Here is an 18,816-nt window from a genome sequence, read left to right on the forward strand (position 1 = left end):
CACCCTAAACAAGTTTTTGTCTAAGTCCCCCTCCCATTCAGCTGCTCATATTTGGTCAGGTTAACTTTAGAAATTCTTCTGGGGGTGTCTTTTTTTCCTGTGTATGTACTTGGTTTTGGCAACGTTTGGTAAAAGTTCTGTTGCTGACTTCCCAGTATAGTTTTCCCAGTACAGATTATTTAGCTCATAAATGCAATAAAGATGTTTTGGGAGAAACTGCAGTTTACTCTGTTGTGAGGGAAGTAGCTAGACTATGACAGCACTGTTGGAACCATCTTTTTGTGGTCTAGGGGGGTGTGTATAGGTGCCTTTTTTAGTTTTTGTTTTGTTTTGGGGAGATGTGTTGACCAATAAACAAATTAACTGATCACAAAAGAGGAAAGCAAAACAACAACAACAACAGTTTTCTAAGCTAGGCAGGATCTGAACTTTAAAGTGACAGAAAATAAATAGGTTTCTGTTCATACAACCTGAAACTTTGTAGATCTCTTCTGTATATTATGAATACAAAGGGTGTGGACTCTTTCTTCCTTGTGCTTCTCTTTTCCCCCCCCACCCCCCACCCTACTCCCCATCTTGCATTTCATCTTTACAGTTCATGTACTTGGATTGTTTTCACTCAGGGTTAGTCCTCCACAGCCAGAGAAACTACATTTGTCACTAAATATCCAAATATAGAAACTAAGGCAACTGTAAGCCACAAGGCTAAAATATTAATATACAACAACTTTTCTGAACAGTTTATATGTTTGAGGTGGATAAGAATGGAGTGCCTTTGATCCATGTTTCCAAGCTATTCAAAGGCTTGCAACTCTCTAATATGTTGACTTTCCATACCTATTTCTACATGTTTCTTTCTAGATTATTTTTTTCCTTTTGAGTTCCTGACATGCTATGTCAATTCTGTTGCCTTATGAGCTGTGCCTATGGCTCAGGAATTTTGTTGGTCTCTTACAAATTCAATGGACACCCCCCCACCCCACCCCCCCCCCCCAACCACAACAACCTTATCCTGTGGAGCAATTTACACGCAAGTGAGTATTCAAACTAATTCCCATCTTAAATGTAAGTTGTGTTACCTAGCAGGGTTTGATCTCTTCTGCTTTCTAGAAGTTTACCCTAATTTTGTCAGTGATGCAGGCAGCCTTCATAAAATCCTTCTATCTAGTTTGCGTTGGCCTTGGACTTCACAGAAATCTCTGTGCCTTGGTAAGGTCTGTGGTCTGTTTACATAGATACCAAGTCCTTTAACCCAGCAAGATTTGCTATGGGCTTGGATTTCCTGCTTACAAGCTCTGTTGGAGTCCTTCTAGTCTTCCTGCTGGCAAAATGAAGGTGTTAACTCAGGTTTTCAGAGCAGTTTGTGAATGGAAGGACATTGCTGAATTTTTATCTGAGCACTGCTCTGCTTATAGTATTTAAAATAGTTTTCCCCTGTACCTTTACTTGTCTGTTAGGTTGTTTTTGGGTTTTTTTTTTTCTGTTTTAAAAGTTTAATCATTTTGGAGCTGGACCCCACTTTGTGGTGGGAGTGATACAAATGCAGAAGAACAGGAACCTTGTTCATAATTAGGAATTCCAGTTAATCTTGAAGAACTTGAGCAAAAAAAGTCCATCTGTTGGGAAATTTCTGAAGAGTTGCCTTTAAGACCGCAGGGTCTTGCAAACGCTAGTTAGCTCAAAAACAATAGCAAAACCTGAGGTGATGTTTTGATGTGTGCTGAATTCAAATGAACTGTTCCAACACTGACTTAAATTTCTATTTTTGAAGAAGCAGGCTTTTACTTTGTGACTGTATCCTTACCTATAGGCCTAGCCACCCTTTGTTAGTATGCCTGTGAGCATTTATTTTGGTGCTAGAATTGGCTTCTGAAGAGTCCTTGGCGCTCGCTGGTCTGTTTTTGACTCTGCACCACCCCTCTGTGTGTGCTGGAGCAGCCATAGACTGAAACGCATCAAGGAACTGCCCTGGATTGTAAGTAGCCTGGCAAAAAAGTAATTATACTTAGCGTGCATCGGTTTGCCAAACTGGTTCATGGTTTGGCCATGCAAATGGTTGTATGGGCACATCAGACAGCGTGGTGCAGGAGTGGAAGTAAATATTGGTAGTGGCAGTTTTTTAAGCTGGTGTTGCTGCCAAGAGGAATGCTCATCTATACCCCTAAGAGTCTGCTAAACTTGCTAAATGTTACTTACACCTATTTGTTACACCTTCCTTTGCCTGAGAACAGTTCCTTCAGCTTACCTTGTTCTCTTTGCCAAAAATGTTTCTCATCTCTGAATGCAATGTATAAAAAGAGAAGTCCTCTTTAAGAAGCTTTAAACCGGGTAAAAAGAAGAGTTTGATGGTTTAGCTATGGAAAAGTTTCTGCTGCTTCAAGACTGACTGATGATACAGAACATGTAGTGTAAATTGATGATAGACTATTTAGTGTGGTTGCAATTAAGCAGTGAAGCTCATGCTGTGAGAATCATCAGGAGCAAGAATTCAACAAGAGTTAAAAAGGATCAGATGTCTGTAGGAATAAGAATAATATTCAATTATCATAATCAGTGACAGTAGAAACTTTGGAAGAGGTACTAAGCCTGTAGTCTAAACCTTGATTTTTGTTCTGCTTTAACAAATACCCTTCTATACTGGGAAAGAGAGGGAGGGAATAGCTTGTTGTGCCTGGGTTTGCAGCGGGGTTCTCACACACTTCTCTGGAAACTTGATTGAGACCAGTGTGTGAGATGTGTCATTGAACTGCATAGGCTTCTGGTTGGATCCTGGTGATCCATCCTGAAATCTGGTCTGAGCTACGAAACTGTGGCTATTGCAAAGTGAACTACTGCTACCTGACCTTTTACATTTGTTTTACTTCTACTTCTGTGGGTTGTTCTTGCCTCCTCTTCAGCAGTCAGATCTCAGCACTCTGTTTTCAATTTACTTTGACAACACTGATTGAATTTATTTTAAAGACTCTTAGGAAATTGCAGTTTACCATATCTGAAGAATGAATGTTATCTCTTTAGAGTAGATAGACATGCTCAGAGATCCATTTTTTTCCCAGACTTAAAAGCAGAGGTGAACTTTCTGATTGTTTGGCCTCTGCAAAGGAAGGAGCTTGTAGAATAGGGAAGGGAGAGGAAAAGTGGAACTGTAATGTGGTTGGCTTGTTTGTTTGTTTTTAAAGCCTAGGCAGAATCAATGAAATCCTTTTGAAGGAAGGAAAATGGAAGGTATGCTTTACCAGTGACATAATTCCCTTCCACAAAGCAGGGTTGAGAGGTGGTGGAGCAACATCCTCTGAGAGTTCACTGGAAATTGGGTGCTGTAGTCTGGAAAACAATACTGATTTTAAGTGCTCCTTAGTGGTACAATCTATGGCAAAAAGAGTGTATGATATACGCAATAATTTAACTGCATATGGAATTGAGGGAGAGCTTGCTGCTTTCTGTATTGAGTTCAGAGCAGTTGTGCTTCAGGCACAGGTAGCCATACAGCTGCCTGCTCAACTCTTAACATTTGCAATTACTTTGAGTGGTTGTCCTGTTTCCGTGGCTGATTGGCCTCTTAAGAAAGCAGTGCCACTGTATTCTTGCTATTTAGCTTTCTGTTGGGGCTGTCTGCATGGCAGTAGAACAAGGGGATTGTAAGTTGCTGACCCATCTTGTCACTGGATGGTGTCCATGTGCCTGTTGTTGTCCTCTATGCCTTCTGAACAAAGGGTGCAGATACCTGTTTTACCTTATCAGTAGTGTGGCTAGGGCCCATGGGCTCTTAAAACCAGATTAGGTTGGATTTGGTGGTGAACTTGAGAACAGAACCTGGCTCTTAACGTGCCTGTGATTTATCTGCTTGACCATGTTACTTACGCTCTACAAATTGCTTTAAATCTGTGAGTCGGCTCGTGTATGTTGCATGAAGCTATCTTTGCTGCCCTTGCAGTGTGTATAGAATTATGCAAAACCTGAAGGAAAACTCTGGTTTAGTGGTTCACTGATAAAAACACTGGGTAAGATCAAGCACTAGACCCTTTTGCAGGTTGCTCGGAGCTATGGTCTCTGCATTTTGCTAGACTGACTTCTTCAGGTGTCTTGATATTGCTGTTCCACTGCCTGTGAAATAGCAGTGTTTTATCGGTGTACCAATCTGGTGTTGTTTGAGGACTGATTAGGAAAGTATTTGCAGTGTAATATAAAACAAAGTTGTAGCCTGTTGAGGTGAATAGTCACAGCTTCTACAGTGAGAGCTGTTACGGTGGAAAGTTTAGGCAGTCTTATGTATGGAGAGACACTTCTTGGAACTTTTGCTAGCAGAGTTGAAATTTTCCACCACATTGTATATGTATGCATGAGGAGGGAGTAAAGAACTTCAGGCCCAAATGGATTGACAGCTTGTTAGCAAAAAAATGCTTTCTTCTTTTTCTCTCAAAAAAATTAAAAATTAACCTTCTTGTAGTTGGGGATAGAAAGTTGAAACTGTCAGGCAAATAGCCACCATCCAGCAGAAATGCTTCTGAATGCTCTTGTGAAAGCTAGCTTTGATTTGACAGTTAGGAGTCTTTGAAAATAGCGCTCTGTTTATACAGTACAGTAAGTACTTTGAAGTACGTTAGGCTTTGCTGTACACGCGTGGCTAACTAGAAGAATATTAAGCGTATACATCTTAAAAGTAGGAAGGATGTACACAAACAAGAATATAGTTTATTGACATATTTTGTTGAGTGAGGGAGGATCCCGCAGCAACTGGATTTGCATGCTCTTCATATTTTTTGTAAGATCATGTCAAAGCAGTAGATTTGATAATAGACCTGATTATACAATTGCTTAATTTCTTGTCAAAATAACATTTTTACATGCAGTGTTTTGAGATCTTTTAGGTGACCTCATGTTATTTATCAAATGTCAGTTTTTCATCACAGCAGCTTTGATATAGTCATGTAGCATCGTGGAGCACTGTGTACATGTAGTCTTTGCTTGCTGGAGTTCTTTGAAGTGCCTTACTCCTTAGAAGAGTCGTTGCTCTGTTTAAGATCCTACATTTAATGACTAGGAAACCAGTATACAGAAGCACTCCACTGTGTTGCTAAAGGTTGTGCTGCATCTAATGTGCCTAATGCAGGTCTAAAAGCAAAGAAATGAGAGGTTCATGTGCCAGGAACATGTACCCCTTGACATACATCTTACCCAGCAGTAAACTGCATGATATAGTAATTCTTCAGCTCTGCACCTGTGGGAATGCCTTGTTTTGCAGTGCTGAGCTCCCCAGGTGTGAGTATCTGGTGCTATAAGACAGCAGGAGGCTTGTGTAGGAGAGAAGAGCAGAGGGATGGCTGGTGGCATCAGTCCTGAGTGAAAACGGGTCTCACAGGCAGCGCTGGAAGGTAGCGATGCTGGGAGTCTTGAAAAACTGCTCGCTTGGGATAAGAGAGAGACCAGATACCTGTTAAGGCGAAGGTTAACATGAAGGAAGGTGTGTGGGTTGGTTGCCCCCAGCAATTCTGTCAGGCATCATGTGTGATGTCCCCTTGCAGCATAGTGGAGAACTGCCGCTTGCTGTAGCGCTGGCTTTTCCTCAGAGGAGGTCTGTCCTGTACTGACCCATCCCAGACCCACTTAGCTTATGAGAACTGACAAGATTGCAGCCTGAGGAGTTATGCCTGAGGATTGTTTCTTATCTTTTGTTCTGGTAGCCTAGTGAAGGGATGCTGAAATGAAAAGAAAAAGCACCTGTTTTTTTTACTTGCTGAACTGATAGGTGGCTTATTTCTCCCAAGCCTTCTGCTGGTGTTACTACGTGTTGACTCCTTCTGTCCTCCCATCCATTATTTCTACGTCCTTCCCCCTCTGCAGATTAGTTCCTGAAGAATGGGCTGCTGGCAAGCTTGATACAGGTGTATTTTACATACAGTTGTTCACATTGATGTCCCTGTCTAAATTTCAGAAAAAATAAACACAGAGAAATAAGAGAAAAAGAGATCACCTCTGGCTGTGAACACGTTACCTACTTCCTGAAAAGTAGATGGAGTTTTGTCAGAAGGAAAAGCCATGAAAGCAGCCCGCAGAAAGCTCTAGTGTTACCTGCTGGACTCCTGCATGTAATGCTGGCTGGTGCTGGTGGTGGTAGCTGCTGACATCATGTAGTAAGCTGCAGAAGCCTGCCATATATTAGGGAAATACTGTTAAAACATTTCTTGAAAAATCCCTTATTGCTAGAGCTTTTGATCTTTATCAGTGTTAACAATAGTAGGAACTCTAGAGCAGACAAGCTGCTGCTAAGGTAAGTGACGCTCCCATGTGAAGTGCTTCAAACTCCAGTTGTAATGTACATAGACTGCTCCCAGCATTGCTAACATAGGTGGAGCTAAACCGATGTTGGCAGCTGTGCTGGAGTACACCGAGGCTGAGCTGAGGTCCTCGCGACGTCGTGGTGTGCTATGGGTTATGCGACAGCGTGCCTAACGCCCTGGCAGCAGCCTAGCCGACCTGCACCTGCAAATGCCACTAATGCTGGTGAAGCTGAAATGGTGTGAACAGCAAGGGGAAGCGTTAATAGCATTCCTGTACAGAAGTGAATAGTTGTAGTTTAGGCTTTGGGGTTTTTTTAGGGTTTTTCTTTTAGCTTTTTGCCCCAGACTGGTTTCTGGAACTGTGTCAGAATGTACCAAGAGGTTGTTCTAGTTCCAGGTGGACCAAGTATTTCAAGTGTTTTTTTTTTTTTTTTTACGTGGTAGTATCTGGGAAATTGAAAGGGACTTCATGTCTGGCTATGTGCACCTTGAATCTGCTCACCAATGTCCGTAATTGCCTGTCTTCCCTGTTACTTTAGGGAAGGAGTTGTAGAAAGAGTTGTACAAAATCAGAAACTGTCTAGGATGGCCGTTCATCTCCACTGTGTTAACACACACTGAAGTATTGTCAGATGCACTGAAAACAAAGTTGAATTGACACATAGTTGTCCTTTTGATAAAAAGTGTTAGTGTTACTCACAACTCATAGAAGTGATGGTTATGAGAGTAGTAGACAATGCGTCTGTTGCAGAAGATTATTTCAGAATGATTTTTGTAAATACCTAGAAAGAATAATTACTTAAACAGCCTTTTCATCATGGCTTCTGTTGATTGTTGATGTGCTTGTCAGAAGGAAGAGAATAGTTGGTAGAGATACCATTGTCTGAGAGCAGTGGATGGTTACATGGAAATGTCATAAAACATTTCATTTTCTGAGCCTTTGGGTTTATATTTATTGTGCTTTGTCAGTGATTGCCTTGACTGCACTTTTTAAGGATGGAGAACAAAAGGTTGGACTTTCTGTGGCCATTGTTGTGAATGGATTTCAGGAAGCGTCCATGTGTGTGGTGATAGGAGTTGGGGGGGTGAGGTGTGGGAGGAAGGGTATCTGCACTGTCTTACTCAAGATATGTGGATGGGCAGGCAGAGGTAGGCTCAGCGGAGCTATGTTTGTATGAACATATGTACTGCATTTCCACAGGCAGGGGTGGTTAATTAAGTATATTCTTAGAGTTTCTGGGAGGCTTATCCTGTTGTCCTAAATTCTTACGTTAATCCAGGCTACTCAAAGGAACTTTTCTTCCTTGTAACAGTGAAGTCTTGCATGCTCTTTCCATGTCAATGTGCTTGTAGGTCATCAAGGTGTTAATTTTAAGCGAGGCTCTCTTTGCTCAGCCCCTTCCTCTGTGTTTTAAGGCATGGACGTGCAGTTGCGGACAATTTAGAGGTGTGTATGCGCCACCGGTACAGGAGAAGATATTTTCTCTGTGGAGGTTGTAAGGCTGCCCGGTGAAGACTGCGTAGTCTTTGCATTCATGTAGGAAAATTAGTTCAGATGACAGATTCTTGATTCTTCTTTTGATTGAGAGTTGCTTGTGATGCAAGACTATGAGCAAAGAGGTAACACTGTGCAGGCTTGGGATTAGCAGTGATTTCTCTGATGTGCATAAGGAGGAATTCTTGGCTTTGAAAAACTGTGAGAACTTTGTGTAGGCCATCGTTTTTCATTGGCAAGACATAAACACAGAAAAGTCCATACTGCTTCAGGGTAAGTTAGGACCATCTAGAAACTGGTGACTGGCTGTGAGTTGCTATCTAATCAGCTTAGTATTAATAAGTTAGTTCATGATGTTGAGAAAATAATTTCTAAGTAGACGGTATTTGTGGCTCACTAGGGAACGACAGAACGTGGTGTTTTCCCCAGTCAGCAGCTGTTTTGGGTAGAATATGGTCCATGTGCCAATGAGGTGCCCCTGGTGCAAGTGGCCACTGCCTTTCTGGCAGAAGGGAGGGCATGAGCCTGTCAGCTGAAAGTCTACTGTGTGATAGTGTTATGGTGTCATTGAAGGATGAGGTCTGCAAACCCTGCAATGGAAAGAGCCAGGGCAGTAGGTCGTCAGGCCCATCTGCTGATGCCTTGCTTGGACAAGCAGAGTTGTATTGTGTCCGGATGACATGCGTATTGATACTGTGTCTTTAGCCCCAGTAGTTCTTTAGGGGTTTCATAAAAAGGACAGAGGGACTTGGTGGGCGAAGAATACAAGTAGATTTGAACAACCAGTCTAAGCCTATCCACGCCTGTGCTGTCGGTCGCTGCTGCCTCCTTTGTGCCAATGCCAGTGAGCATGTGGCCACCTGGCTGGCTGGAATGGAAAGCTTGTCTCTGAAAATTAATCATATCTTTATCTAGAGTTAGTTTTCAGCTGGGTCACAAGTGCTAGTGATGGCTGGAAGGGATTGAGTTGGATAGATTTAGGCTGGCTGAAGTTGCTTTCCTGGGTCCAGCATGCACTCGGTGTACGTACGTCAGGAGGCATTTTTGACAAATCGATTTGAATACTGATGGGTCCAATACTAGTCGTGTTATAAGCGCATGCTTTATGCATTCATGGGAAAGGATGAGGAGGACAGCTTTTGCTAAGAGGTAGAGGCAGATTTCAAGGTGTAGTTAAAAGCCCTTAGTAGGGGCCTTATCTGGAAATTGGGACTGGTTCAAGGGATTGAAGTGTCCCTGTGTCCACAAGTGTCACGGGGAGGCATGTGGGGTGTAGAATACTCTTGTCAATTTATCTGTTTGCTTTTACTTTTATATGATCTTAAGGGAGTCTGACGGTTCAATAAAAGCCTTGAATGACACCTCCTGCATCTTCCTTGTTTCCCAGTTGCACTCTTTATCAATGAGGTGTGTAAGCAAGTACTTTGTTAAACAGCAACTTATTAAAAAGTAAGGTGCGGTTCAACTGCAAGTGTGCAAAATAAACAAATGCTTAACAAAACTGGTAAGTGCAGCATGTGGTGAAAACCAGTGGTAGCTCTTGGGGTGTCCTGGGTGTAGTGGAATCACCTTTTGCCAGTGCAGCTGTTCTCCCTCTTATGTGGTTGAATGAGGGTCGGAGCAATAGGATGTGCCCTTCCCAGTAAAATTGCACTGAAGGAGCATGTCGGCTGATTCATCGCCTTACCCCACCTCTCAGGTCACACCGGGAATCCGCTGGTGGATGCACATGCAGAGGTTTGCTTCCTGGTGGCTGTCAGGATGAACGGCTGTTGGTGCTGCTGTTCTTGGTCCCTCCTGAAGCTCCTGCTCTTCCCAGAGCAGTCTCTTACTCCACTCTCTTCTTTCTTGCCTATTCCACTATCCCAGCTGCAATTCAGGGTGCGGGCTCAGCTTGCGTTCAGAGTTACCGTTTGTTTTCTGTAGCAGCAGGTCTCTAGCCTTTTTTCTTTTTCCGTGCTGATTTTGGGCTCTCACCACCCTCAGTCCAGCACAGACTAACAGTCTCAGAAAGGCCGCGGGGAAAAAAGAAGCTTGCTCTTTCTTGTATGCAGAGAAAGAGGTTTCTTGCCTTTAATGCTTCGTGTCACAGTAAGGCCACAAGTTTGATACTTTTATCTACTTGGTATGCCTTTATTTCATCTCTCCACATTCTCCTTCTCAAAGAGGGAGAAAAGACTGAAGTGAATTGGTGATAACTGCAGCTGTTCCTGCTGAAGCAGCCGTAATGCTGTACACCTCCAAGTACCTGACCACTTGCCACTATCAAGCTTCTGCAGTTTAAGGGCATAAAGTAGGAATAAGCTAGTTTGGATGTTTTTTTCCCTTCTGTTTGCAGCACGGTAATGTGATGGCTAGTTCGTAGAAGTACAGGGAGGGTTCATGAATACTTTACCAAAGGGTAAACCAAGATGTGCATTTGTGTCTTGTTAGTTACTCTGCAGTAGCTGCTTGTTTACACATTCTCACCCTTTTGCTCTTAAATTCACTGTGAAGCGAGCTGTCTTGGCACCGACTATGCAGGTGAGCAGCAGAGATGGTAAACTAGGCGATGAAATTACATTGCAATAACTGTCTGGGTAGCCTTAAGGATGGATCGTGTCAGATCATATGTATCCCTCTTGCGGTCCTGAGCTGCGGTCTGTGAGGCTGCCCTGCTTCAGTACTTTGCCAAGTTGGACTTGAATGTTTCAAGCAATAGAGCTCTGACGGTTTGCTGTGACAGATTCTCTCCATCCTGATGTGTGCTGGTGTTCACATGTGTTTCCTTTCTAGGGAAAAGGTGATTTCTGTCACTGCTTTGGTAGAGGTGTGTCAGTATTGGCACTGGCATGGCATAGTCTGTATTGTTTTGTTGGGTGGGGTGGGGGAAAGAAGAGAGGAGATATAACTGGGTAATTGGATTCAGGGATGATTATGCTGCTGTGGTAGGTTTTACTGGATGAAGCAGCTTGTTGCGATAGGTGTTTGTTTCAGCTTCTGTCTGCAGGTGTGACTTGGCTAGATAAGGATGGTCTATCACGATGATTTCATTGTTTGATTTGGCTGAACTGGGTGGAGAATGTAGCTGCATTGTTTGGGACTAGCTTTGTAGTTCGGTTTTGTTGAAGTGGATTACATGGCAGCACATTGCTACATTATTAAGGTGAAGCTGCAGTAGATAATAGTTGGAGAATGTTGGAGGGAAGAGAATATGCGCAGGATTTCACAATGCGTAACTAATTGAGCCTCGCAACAGCTCCTGTGTTCCTGTTGGGAGATCTGGTCAGCAGAATGCGTTGGGATTACACAGAAAACCTCTGGTAGTGATTTCAGTTTGCAGTCGTACTTTAACTGCAAGACTGTCCATGCTGTGTAAACCGCTGAGCGTGCTCCCAGAGACCGTGCTGGCCCCCACAGTGTGAAAGTTGTCTGGATTCATACTGCTCTTGCAGCATTTCCAGTTTTCACGGTGGGTGAGGGAGAATCTGGCAGGTAGCTGCTCTGTCTGTCTTTACTGACCTCAAACTTAGCATTAAGCCGTTCCACAGAATCTGTGTTTCTTTGTATGACTGAACTTCCAGGTACTTAAACTTGCTTTAACATGTGAGCGAACGCTAATTGATGCAGAGTTGTCTCCACTACTGAAAGTGTGGCTGATCGGTTCTTGGGCATGGAACTCTTTTGGCTTTATAGGAAATAACCGTAGTGCAAGGTGGGGCTAACCTATCTATCTTGAGCAAGCTTGCAGTATGTCTTGCTTGGGAAGGTTTGCAGTTGGATCCCCTTCTCCCTGTAGTGTAGCACAATGACGTGAAGCAGGAGCTGCCAGAACAGTAGCAGATAGTGCTTCTTCCTTCTAAAACCTGCCTGGTTTTCCCCTGGATGTGATTGCCTGGCTTTACCTGATGCTTGATGTTTTTATTTATGCGTTGTCTGGCTGTGGAGGAGATTGTATATATGAAGCACAGGGGTTTGGCAGAAGTTGCTGGGCACATAGTGAGGGAAAGGTGAGCCTTTGAAGAGAGATGGGTGCAGAGAAGGGGAGGTTACATGTCCGAGCTTTGTGCCAGCTTCTCTAAGCACAGATGAGCTCATGGGAATCCAGCTAGCTCAAATGTGGGAGTGCTAAAGCAAGCCTGACCTATTTCCCCTCTATGCGGAGCACACATCTTCAGACTTTTCCATTCTGACGGTGGCTTTTTCACTGCTGACAAATCTTGCCAGTCTGAGCAGAGGCTTCCCCTTGTCAATGGTTCAGAGCAAGTTTCGATTCCTCTGCTTCTGTGGCTGGCTGCATGGGAGGGACACACAGCTTGGCTGTGCATTCTTGTTGGTGAAACTATTCCTCTCTTCTTTTTCCAGGTGATCGTTTCTTGTCAGACAAGTGGTTTGCAACTCATGGCCTCCACAATGAGTACTGCCGTGTCGTGACACCAGGGGTCTTGGTAAGCTACTTGTTGGAAAGGCGAGGACCTATCATATCTCCACAGCTGTGGGTCCATCTCTTTTGTCTCTGCAATTGAGGTTTGAAGACATTTTAAGCCATCCCAATTGTAAGCTGCAACCAAGTGGGGTGAGGCTACTTTTCACCTGTTCTCACTTCCTCCTCTGAGCTGGCAGTGGCGCTGATGTGGTTACATGATCAACCAGATCAGGGGACTAATCCAGCTGAATAGAGATTTCTGCTGTTTCCATTGGGTTTGTTCCCATTCAGATCTTTCCCTGATGTGGTCAGGAGAGAGGTGGTGAGAATGAGTAGCCAGTTGAACCATCCTTTTTCCCTGCAGCTGTTGCTTGGCATACCTTAAAGCAATCCTGAAAATGCAGCCTTGGATGTAGCTTGCCAAAATGTCTTGAAAAGTGGCTGGCTTGACCATTCGCTGTCAGTGACCCGACCTCTAATTTTAGAGCAATGATAAAGGCTTTGCTATGGCAGGCAGACTCCAGCTGCAAAATACATTTCTCTAGAGCTTTTCCATTATTGAACCCTAGATTCCCAGACATACATATGTTAGAAGTGCATTTAGAAAAACCATGAGACATTCCATTTCACATTATAAAAGATGGTACATTCCCAGTGTGCAGAAATGAGAAGCCGAGGAGGTTGAGCTGCTGTTGTTCCACCAATGAATATATTGATGTATCCTTTATAGCTCTCTCTGGTAAGAAGAAATTTAAAGTGAGATTGGAAAATACAGTTCCCTTGCAGAGCGCATCAATTCTAATAGATGGAAGATACGTGTATATAGGATAATAAAAAAGTAGGGTTAAAAAATTGGAGGAGGTTGATTTTTATTTTTTTTTTCCCCCGTGAAGTACTTGAAAGTTTGGTGATGTCAGAAATACTGTGCAGCCAGTGTGATCCTGGTTCTGTTCTTCATGTTTTCTCATTGCACTGTGCAAGACTGGGAGTCTGAGAGAATTCTCATCTTACAATAACAGGTAACATGATAATGCATAAATATCAAAAGTGGAAAAGCAGAGGGTGAAACAAGTAGAATACTTAAGTTCATCACACAGACATCTACATCCTGCTTTTAGCATTGAGCTTTGCTTACTTTGTTCCTTTTTTCTTTTTTTTACCTGAAATTTACCCTATTTTCAGTCATACCTTCACCATAAGTGAGGAACTCAATGTATCACTGAGTTGCACTGACTTAAAGATGCATAAATCTCTTCTGAAAAGTGGAATTGGTTGCTGTTGATAATGTTACGATTTTGTTGTCAAAACAGAGCCAAATTTGCATGCGAAGATGGTACAATGTAGAGGCTCGTGAAGATGGTCTCTCTTGTCTTTAATGTATCTGTATAGCACCAGCTCCAATTACAGCATGTTAGTGGTAACAATAGTAACAGAGTAACTCCAACATTGCTGGCATAACTGGAGGGCTAACCAGCTGATAGCCCCAGAGGCAAGTGGATCCTGTGGAGTGTGTGGCTCAGACTGGAGTTCATCTGATTACCTAATAGAAGGCATTAAAAATGAGACCTTTACTGTAGAAACATTCCCCACAGTCATAGGTTTGTGCAGCACGGTGGAGGTGAGAATAGGGAGCAGGATGATTTCTGTGGCTTACAAAGGAGGCATGTGGTAGAGAAGAGAATTTTTGGAGAGGATGCAGAGCTTCATGGAACAACTGCAGTGTGGAGCACTATCATGTACAGCAGTGCAAAGTCACTAAAAACTGTCATGGCACAACCTCACAACAAGATATATTTGGGGAACTGGAAACCCATGGTGCTCAATACTACAAGTTACTGGTAACTCCTTGGCTAGTTGGTCATGTGGTGCCTGTGTTTCTTAATCCTCTGGTGTCAGCAATTAAGCAAACCAATTTTTGTTTTCTAAACACAATTTGAACAGTAGTTTTTTCATAAAATTCAAGACGCTCCCAGTCTGGTGAGATTTATTTTGTTTCATTTGATATACACGGGAAGAAACTGCTTCTTTGGGTGCTGAGAAGGAAAACCAGGAATATTTACATTTGAATAATATTTAACTAGCAATGCTTAATACATTAACAATAAATCTTGGTTAGATTCTAAATTAAGTGGATTTGCATCTGAGTAGGTGAGATGAACAGGAGAGATTTTGTTGAAACATAAACAAGACAGAAATTTGTTCCAGAATAATTTAGCCCAAAGGACGTAAACAGTAATGTTCAATAGTTTCCTCCTCCAGAAACAGTTTTATGTGCCTTATTGCCTGTGTCATGCATATTGTTTCTTAGAAAGAAGCTGAAAAAAGTGCTTTTGTTGTGTGATTGGTTTTGGTTGGTTGTTTTTTTTTTTTTTAAAGCCTCAAGAGTCTGCATAGTGTTGCTGAGCAAATTTAGAGAGGTAGTTCTCTAGTGATCTTTTGGCCTTTCTAATAGATACACTGAGTGACTAACCTGGTGTTTTCAGAGCAATCACAGCATAGCTGGTTGCTTACAGGTGGTCAGGAAGGCATTTTATTTTATTTTCCTCCCTTTGTGCAACCCTTAGCACGCATCATTGAACATATGTCTAGTTATATTGGACCAAGGAGGCAAAAGATTTGAACAGAGTTTATGTTCTTAAGAAATATCAGATTATGGCCATCCACAGGAGAGTCCTGGATAGCTAAGTCATGTTGGGGGTTTGTAATTTTGGCTTCCTACTGACTTGCTGTGAGATGTCTTCAAGCTGGGCACAAATACAGAATGAAAGTGTCCAGATACGAGGTGCTTCCCTGTTTTGTTTACTTCAGAGTGATTTCCTTTGGATGAAGGGAAGATGGCCTCACTGCCTGTAAACCGAACGGCCAGCAAGGGCTGCCTCCAGTTTGAAACACAGAGCTGTACTGATCTGAAAGCTCTTCTCCTGTGTCTTCTCAGTAATGGGGGGAGAATTGCCGCTTACTGCTTCACACCAGATACATCTGCTTGGGAAGTTCCTCACTGGTTTTCTGTTCTCTTGTGGGGTGGTTTTAACAGTGTGCCCTGGAGATGCGAGACTTCCCCTGGGCAGCAGGAGGCACGCGTCTAGAGAATGCTGGAGCTGCAGGAGGGAAGTGCCCAGTGCAAAACCAGAGAGGAACAAAGAGAAAAAAGGCAAGCAGACAGCCAGCATTGAGAGAAGCGGGTGGCAGAAAGTGCTTCGACGCTGCCTCTGGCGGCACGCTCCCCAGAGGAACTTGACGAGAGCCCATCTGCGCGCGTGTGAGACTGTGAGCTCAGGATTTCTGTCAATGCATTCCAGTAACCCCAAAGTGAGGAACTCCCCGTCAGGCAACACACAGAGGTAAGGAGAAGAGCCTGCAGTCAGCTGCTCTGGGTTGGTGCACGATGCTGTCCCCGCTCTGCTGCAGGATTAGCCAAGGACCGGTGCATGTGAATTGCTGGTCCTCCTTTGTGCGCCCATCGGAACCACCGAGTACCTGAGTGCTGGCTGCACGGTGCTGGGGAGCCTCCATGCTTGCTAGGCTCAGGACGAGCTGAAAGCTGTAAACCTGTGATGTGCAGATTCTCCGTTCCTTGTGCCGTCCTCCCTCCCATCAGGTGTCTGAACAGGCTGTAGGAGAGTAAACATGCTGTTTCTGTCTGTTGGTTGGTTGGGGTTCTTTTTTTTTGTTTTTTCTTCCCCCTCTTCTAATTATCTGTTTCCCCAAGGGGTGGTTGGGCAGCAGAAGGTCTCCCTGTCTGTGCTTTCACACAAAATGCTTCCTCCATATTATTGGCCTGAACAGCCTGGAGAGTTGATCAGATCCTCTGCATCATTTACCTGCCGGTGCAGCAGGTCAGTATCTCTCCTCCACTAATTTGGAAGGGGAAAAATATGGAAGTGAAGCAGTGTCCAGGGACTTGCAATGGTTTGATTGACAGCATTCTCGAGTTTGATTGTTTACTTCTAGAGGTCATCTGGAGCTTAAGAGTAATTGAGAGGGAACGCCTCTGAGTCAGTTGTCTGTCCAAAGGAGGAAACTGCCTGGGTGAGTCCCACAGTGAGGATGCTAGCAAGCGCTGCCTGTTGGAAGTGGTAGTGATGAAGATGGGAAAACACAGTGCAGAAGATCCGATAGCAATGGAGTGACTGGAGCGTGAGGAGGAAGGGGGGGTGGCTAGTATGTCTGTAAAACCCAGAGCAGCAAAATATTTTTAGGATGCAATTTGCTGAATCAAGAGGGAAAGAAAGACTCTGAATCTCCTTTGGCAAATTAGAGAAGTTTCATCTGCCCCATTTTGCAGGAGTGTGCAGTGAGATGGTATCCTTCTCTTCCCTTATTCAGAGGCAGGTTGTAGCTGGTTTAATTGTTTTCACGGTCAGAGGTTTGTGTTTGCCTGGCAGCTCGCCCCAATGTATGATGAATGCTGCAGTAATGCTGGGTTTTCCTTGTGCTCCCTGTAGAACTGGATAGGGAGGTGCAAGGGAGGGGGTGTGGGTGGTGGGGTCTGCTCTGATCAGAGCTGTGGCATATCGTTGGGGTCCAGGAGAGTGGCGAGGTGAACTTTGTTGTGCCTTGTTTGTTTACTCTGAGCTGGTCTTGGTGTGAGGCGCTTCTCTGTGCACATAGAAACCGTTGTCTTTATTGACAGAAGCCCCAGAGGTAGGTCCTCATGTGACAGCAGTTCCTGGGATCTGGCAGGTCTGTAGCTTGCTTTGGTGCCTTCTTGAGCAATGAGATCCCATCTTGGATAATAACCCTTTCAGGGCATGTTCAAAAAAGCACCTGCATGACTCTAAGCTTGCAGGCATTTTTTATTTGTCAGCAATTGTCTTAGCTTGCAAAGGTGGCAGTGGTTGCTTCTGCTTCTCTGATTGGTTCCTACAGGGTTGAACGAATCAGTGGTGTGATTTGTCACTTTTTTTCTTCTCCTTTTTTTTCTTTTTTTTTGCTCTGTCCCCAGTAGCCCCAAATCAAAGCAGGAGGTGATGGTCCGTCCCCCTACAGTGATGTCCCCGTCTGGCAACCCCCAGCTGGATTCCAAATTTTCCAACCAGGGCAAACAAGGGGGCTCCACCAGCCAATCCCAGCCCTCTCCCTGTGACCCCAAAAGTGGAGGTCACCCCCCTAAAGTGCTCCCTGGCCCAGGTGGGAGCATGGGGCTGAAGAATGGGGCTGGAAATGGTGCCAAGGGGAAGGGGAAGAGAGAGAGGAGCATTTCGGCAGACTCCTTTGAACAGAGGGAAGCTGGGACTCCTCATGATGACCCTGAAATCAAAGGTACGTTTGCTAGGATTTGTGTGCAAGTGCAGACGTTTAGTCCTAGTCCTCTGTGAGATGGAGAATCGCTATGCAAGTGTTAGAGAAACATTTATTTGTCTGGGGTTCTGTAAGTTCGAACCAACGAAGTCTCTGAAGGTCTTGAGAGAGGCAGAGGAGAGGTTGTCATAGCTGGCATTGGTAAATGACCTGTTCATGCTCAGTTAAAGTGCAGACCTGACCCTGGTGGGAAAGTTCCCTTGTAGCTCTGAAACTCCTCCAGAGGATCTGAAAGTACAACTGCAACCTGTTGGTTTCCTTCTGGCCTTTGGCCTTTCAGGAACTGCTCTGTTGTAACTGGGATTTTGAACAAAATGCAAGCCTGTTTTGTCAACACAGATACATAACCCCTAGCACCCTGACTGGTAACACAAGGCAGAAATGGGATTTCTGTGTTCTGTTCCTGGCTCCAGCATTGCCTGTGTGAGGCAGTGCAAAGATGTGCGCTAGATGTGCAGTTGTCCATCTTTCCTTTTGTTATCTGTTTGCTAGGTTACCTGGCTAAGGTGGCTGAAGGGAAAAAAAGTAAAGTTTCACACAGTGTTCTCCTTGGGTGCAGACATATTTATGTCTGTTTGTTTTGGTGTGTAATTTTCCTGCTACTCTGTGTGGCCATCAGAGAGTTCAAAGGGATCAGCTCTGGGAACTGCCACTTGCCTTGGAAAGGGACAAAATGAGCTTTCTCCCAGTGGTGCCTGAAGGGCAGCACGGCATTAGAGGGAAGGTGTGTGGTGTAATAGAATACTTTTAGTGGTGCTTGAGAGACAAGTGGGACATTTCAGAGGAGGAAGAGCTCTGATCAGTTTCCAGAAATGGTTTCCAAGGAGCTCCCAAGGTAGTGATTCCCCTCTTTTCTTCTTTCTCCCCTTCCAGACTGCAATTCTGCTGATCATGTGAAGTCCCAGGAGTCTCAACACACACCACACTCCATGACTCCTTCGAATGCTTCAGCCCCAAGGTCTTCCACACCTTCTCATGGCCTGACTGCCTCTTTGGAGCCAGCAAGTGGGCAGAAGACTCCATCCAAAGTGGTTTACGTCTTTTCTACTGAGATGGCCAACAAGTAAGTAGGTAGATGCTTGAATGTCTTCAGGGAGCGGGGCTTATATTTGTGCTCCCTTTTTAAGAGATTCTCAAGTACACTTTCTCCATCAAGTGTGTTCTTGTAGCAAAAAGTCATTACTTGTTTTGGGGATGCTGAAGAGGCTGGAGTGGAGAATGTCACTCTCTTGCCCTCTGAGAAGTTATTGTTTCTCTGAAGTGTGGGGGTTGGTTTGTTATTTTTTTTGGTTGGTTGTGGGGGTTTTTTGGTTGTTTTCATTTTTGCTTGTTTGTTCATT

The 18,816-nt window shown here is 44.1% G+C and overlaps 1 protein-coding gene across 15 annotated transcripts in view; it reads left to right on the plus strand.

Annotated features, from left to right (window-relative positions):
* BCL9 (BCL9 transcription coactivator) overlaps nucleotides 1-18,816 on the plus strand; it is a 61,198-nt gene that overhangs the window by 33,545 nt on the left and 8,837 nt on the right. For 5 of the 15 annotated variants that reach the window (XM_055802254.1, XM_055802258.1, XM_055802257.1 and 2 more), the window contains exons 2-5: nucleotides 12,115-12,197; nucleotides 15,210-15,516; nucleotides 17,121-17,437; nucleotides 18,350-18,539. In XM_055802254.1, coding sequence (XP_055658229.1) covers nucleotides 15,464-15,516; nucleotides 17,121-17,437; nucleotides 18,350-18,539 — 560 coding nt within the window. In that variant the 5' untranslated portion in view covers nucleotides 12,115-12,197; nucleotides 15,210-15,463. Of the gene's footprint in view, nucleotides 1-1,011; nucleotides 1,976-7,397; nucleotides 12,198-13,068; nucleotides 13,195-15,209; nucleotides 15,517-17,120; nucleotides 17,438-18,349; nucleotides 18,540-18,816 lie in introns of those variants that run through there. The other 10 variants (XM_055802260.1, XM_055802259.1, XM_055802253.1 and 7 more) reach the window with 7 other exon arrangements.

The sequence above is a fragment of the Falco peregrinus genome, chromosome 4 (genome assembly GCF_023634155.1).
Source record: "Falco peregrinus isolate bFalPer1 chromosome 4, bFalPer1.pri, whole genome shotgun sequence".
NCBI lineage: Eukaryota > Metazoa > Chordata > Aves > Falconiformes > Falconidae > Falco > Falco peregrinus.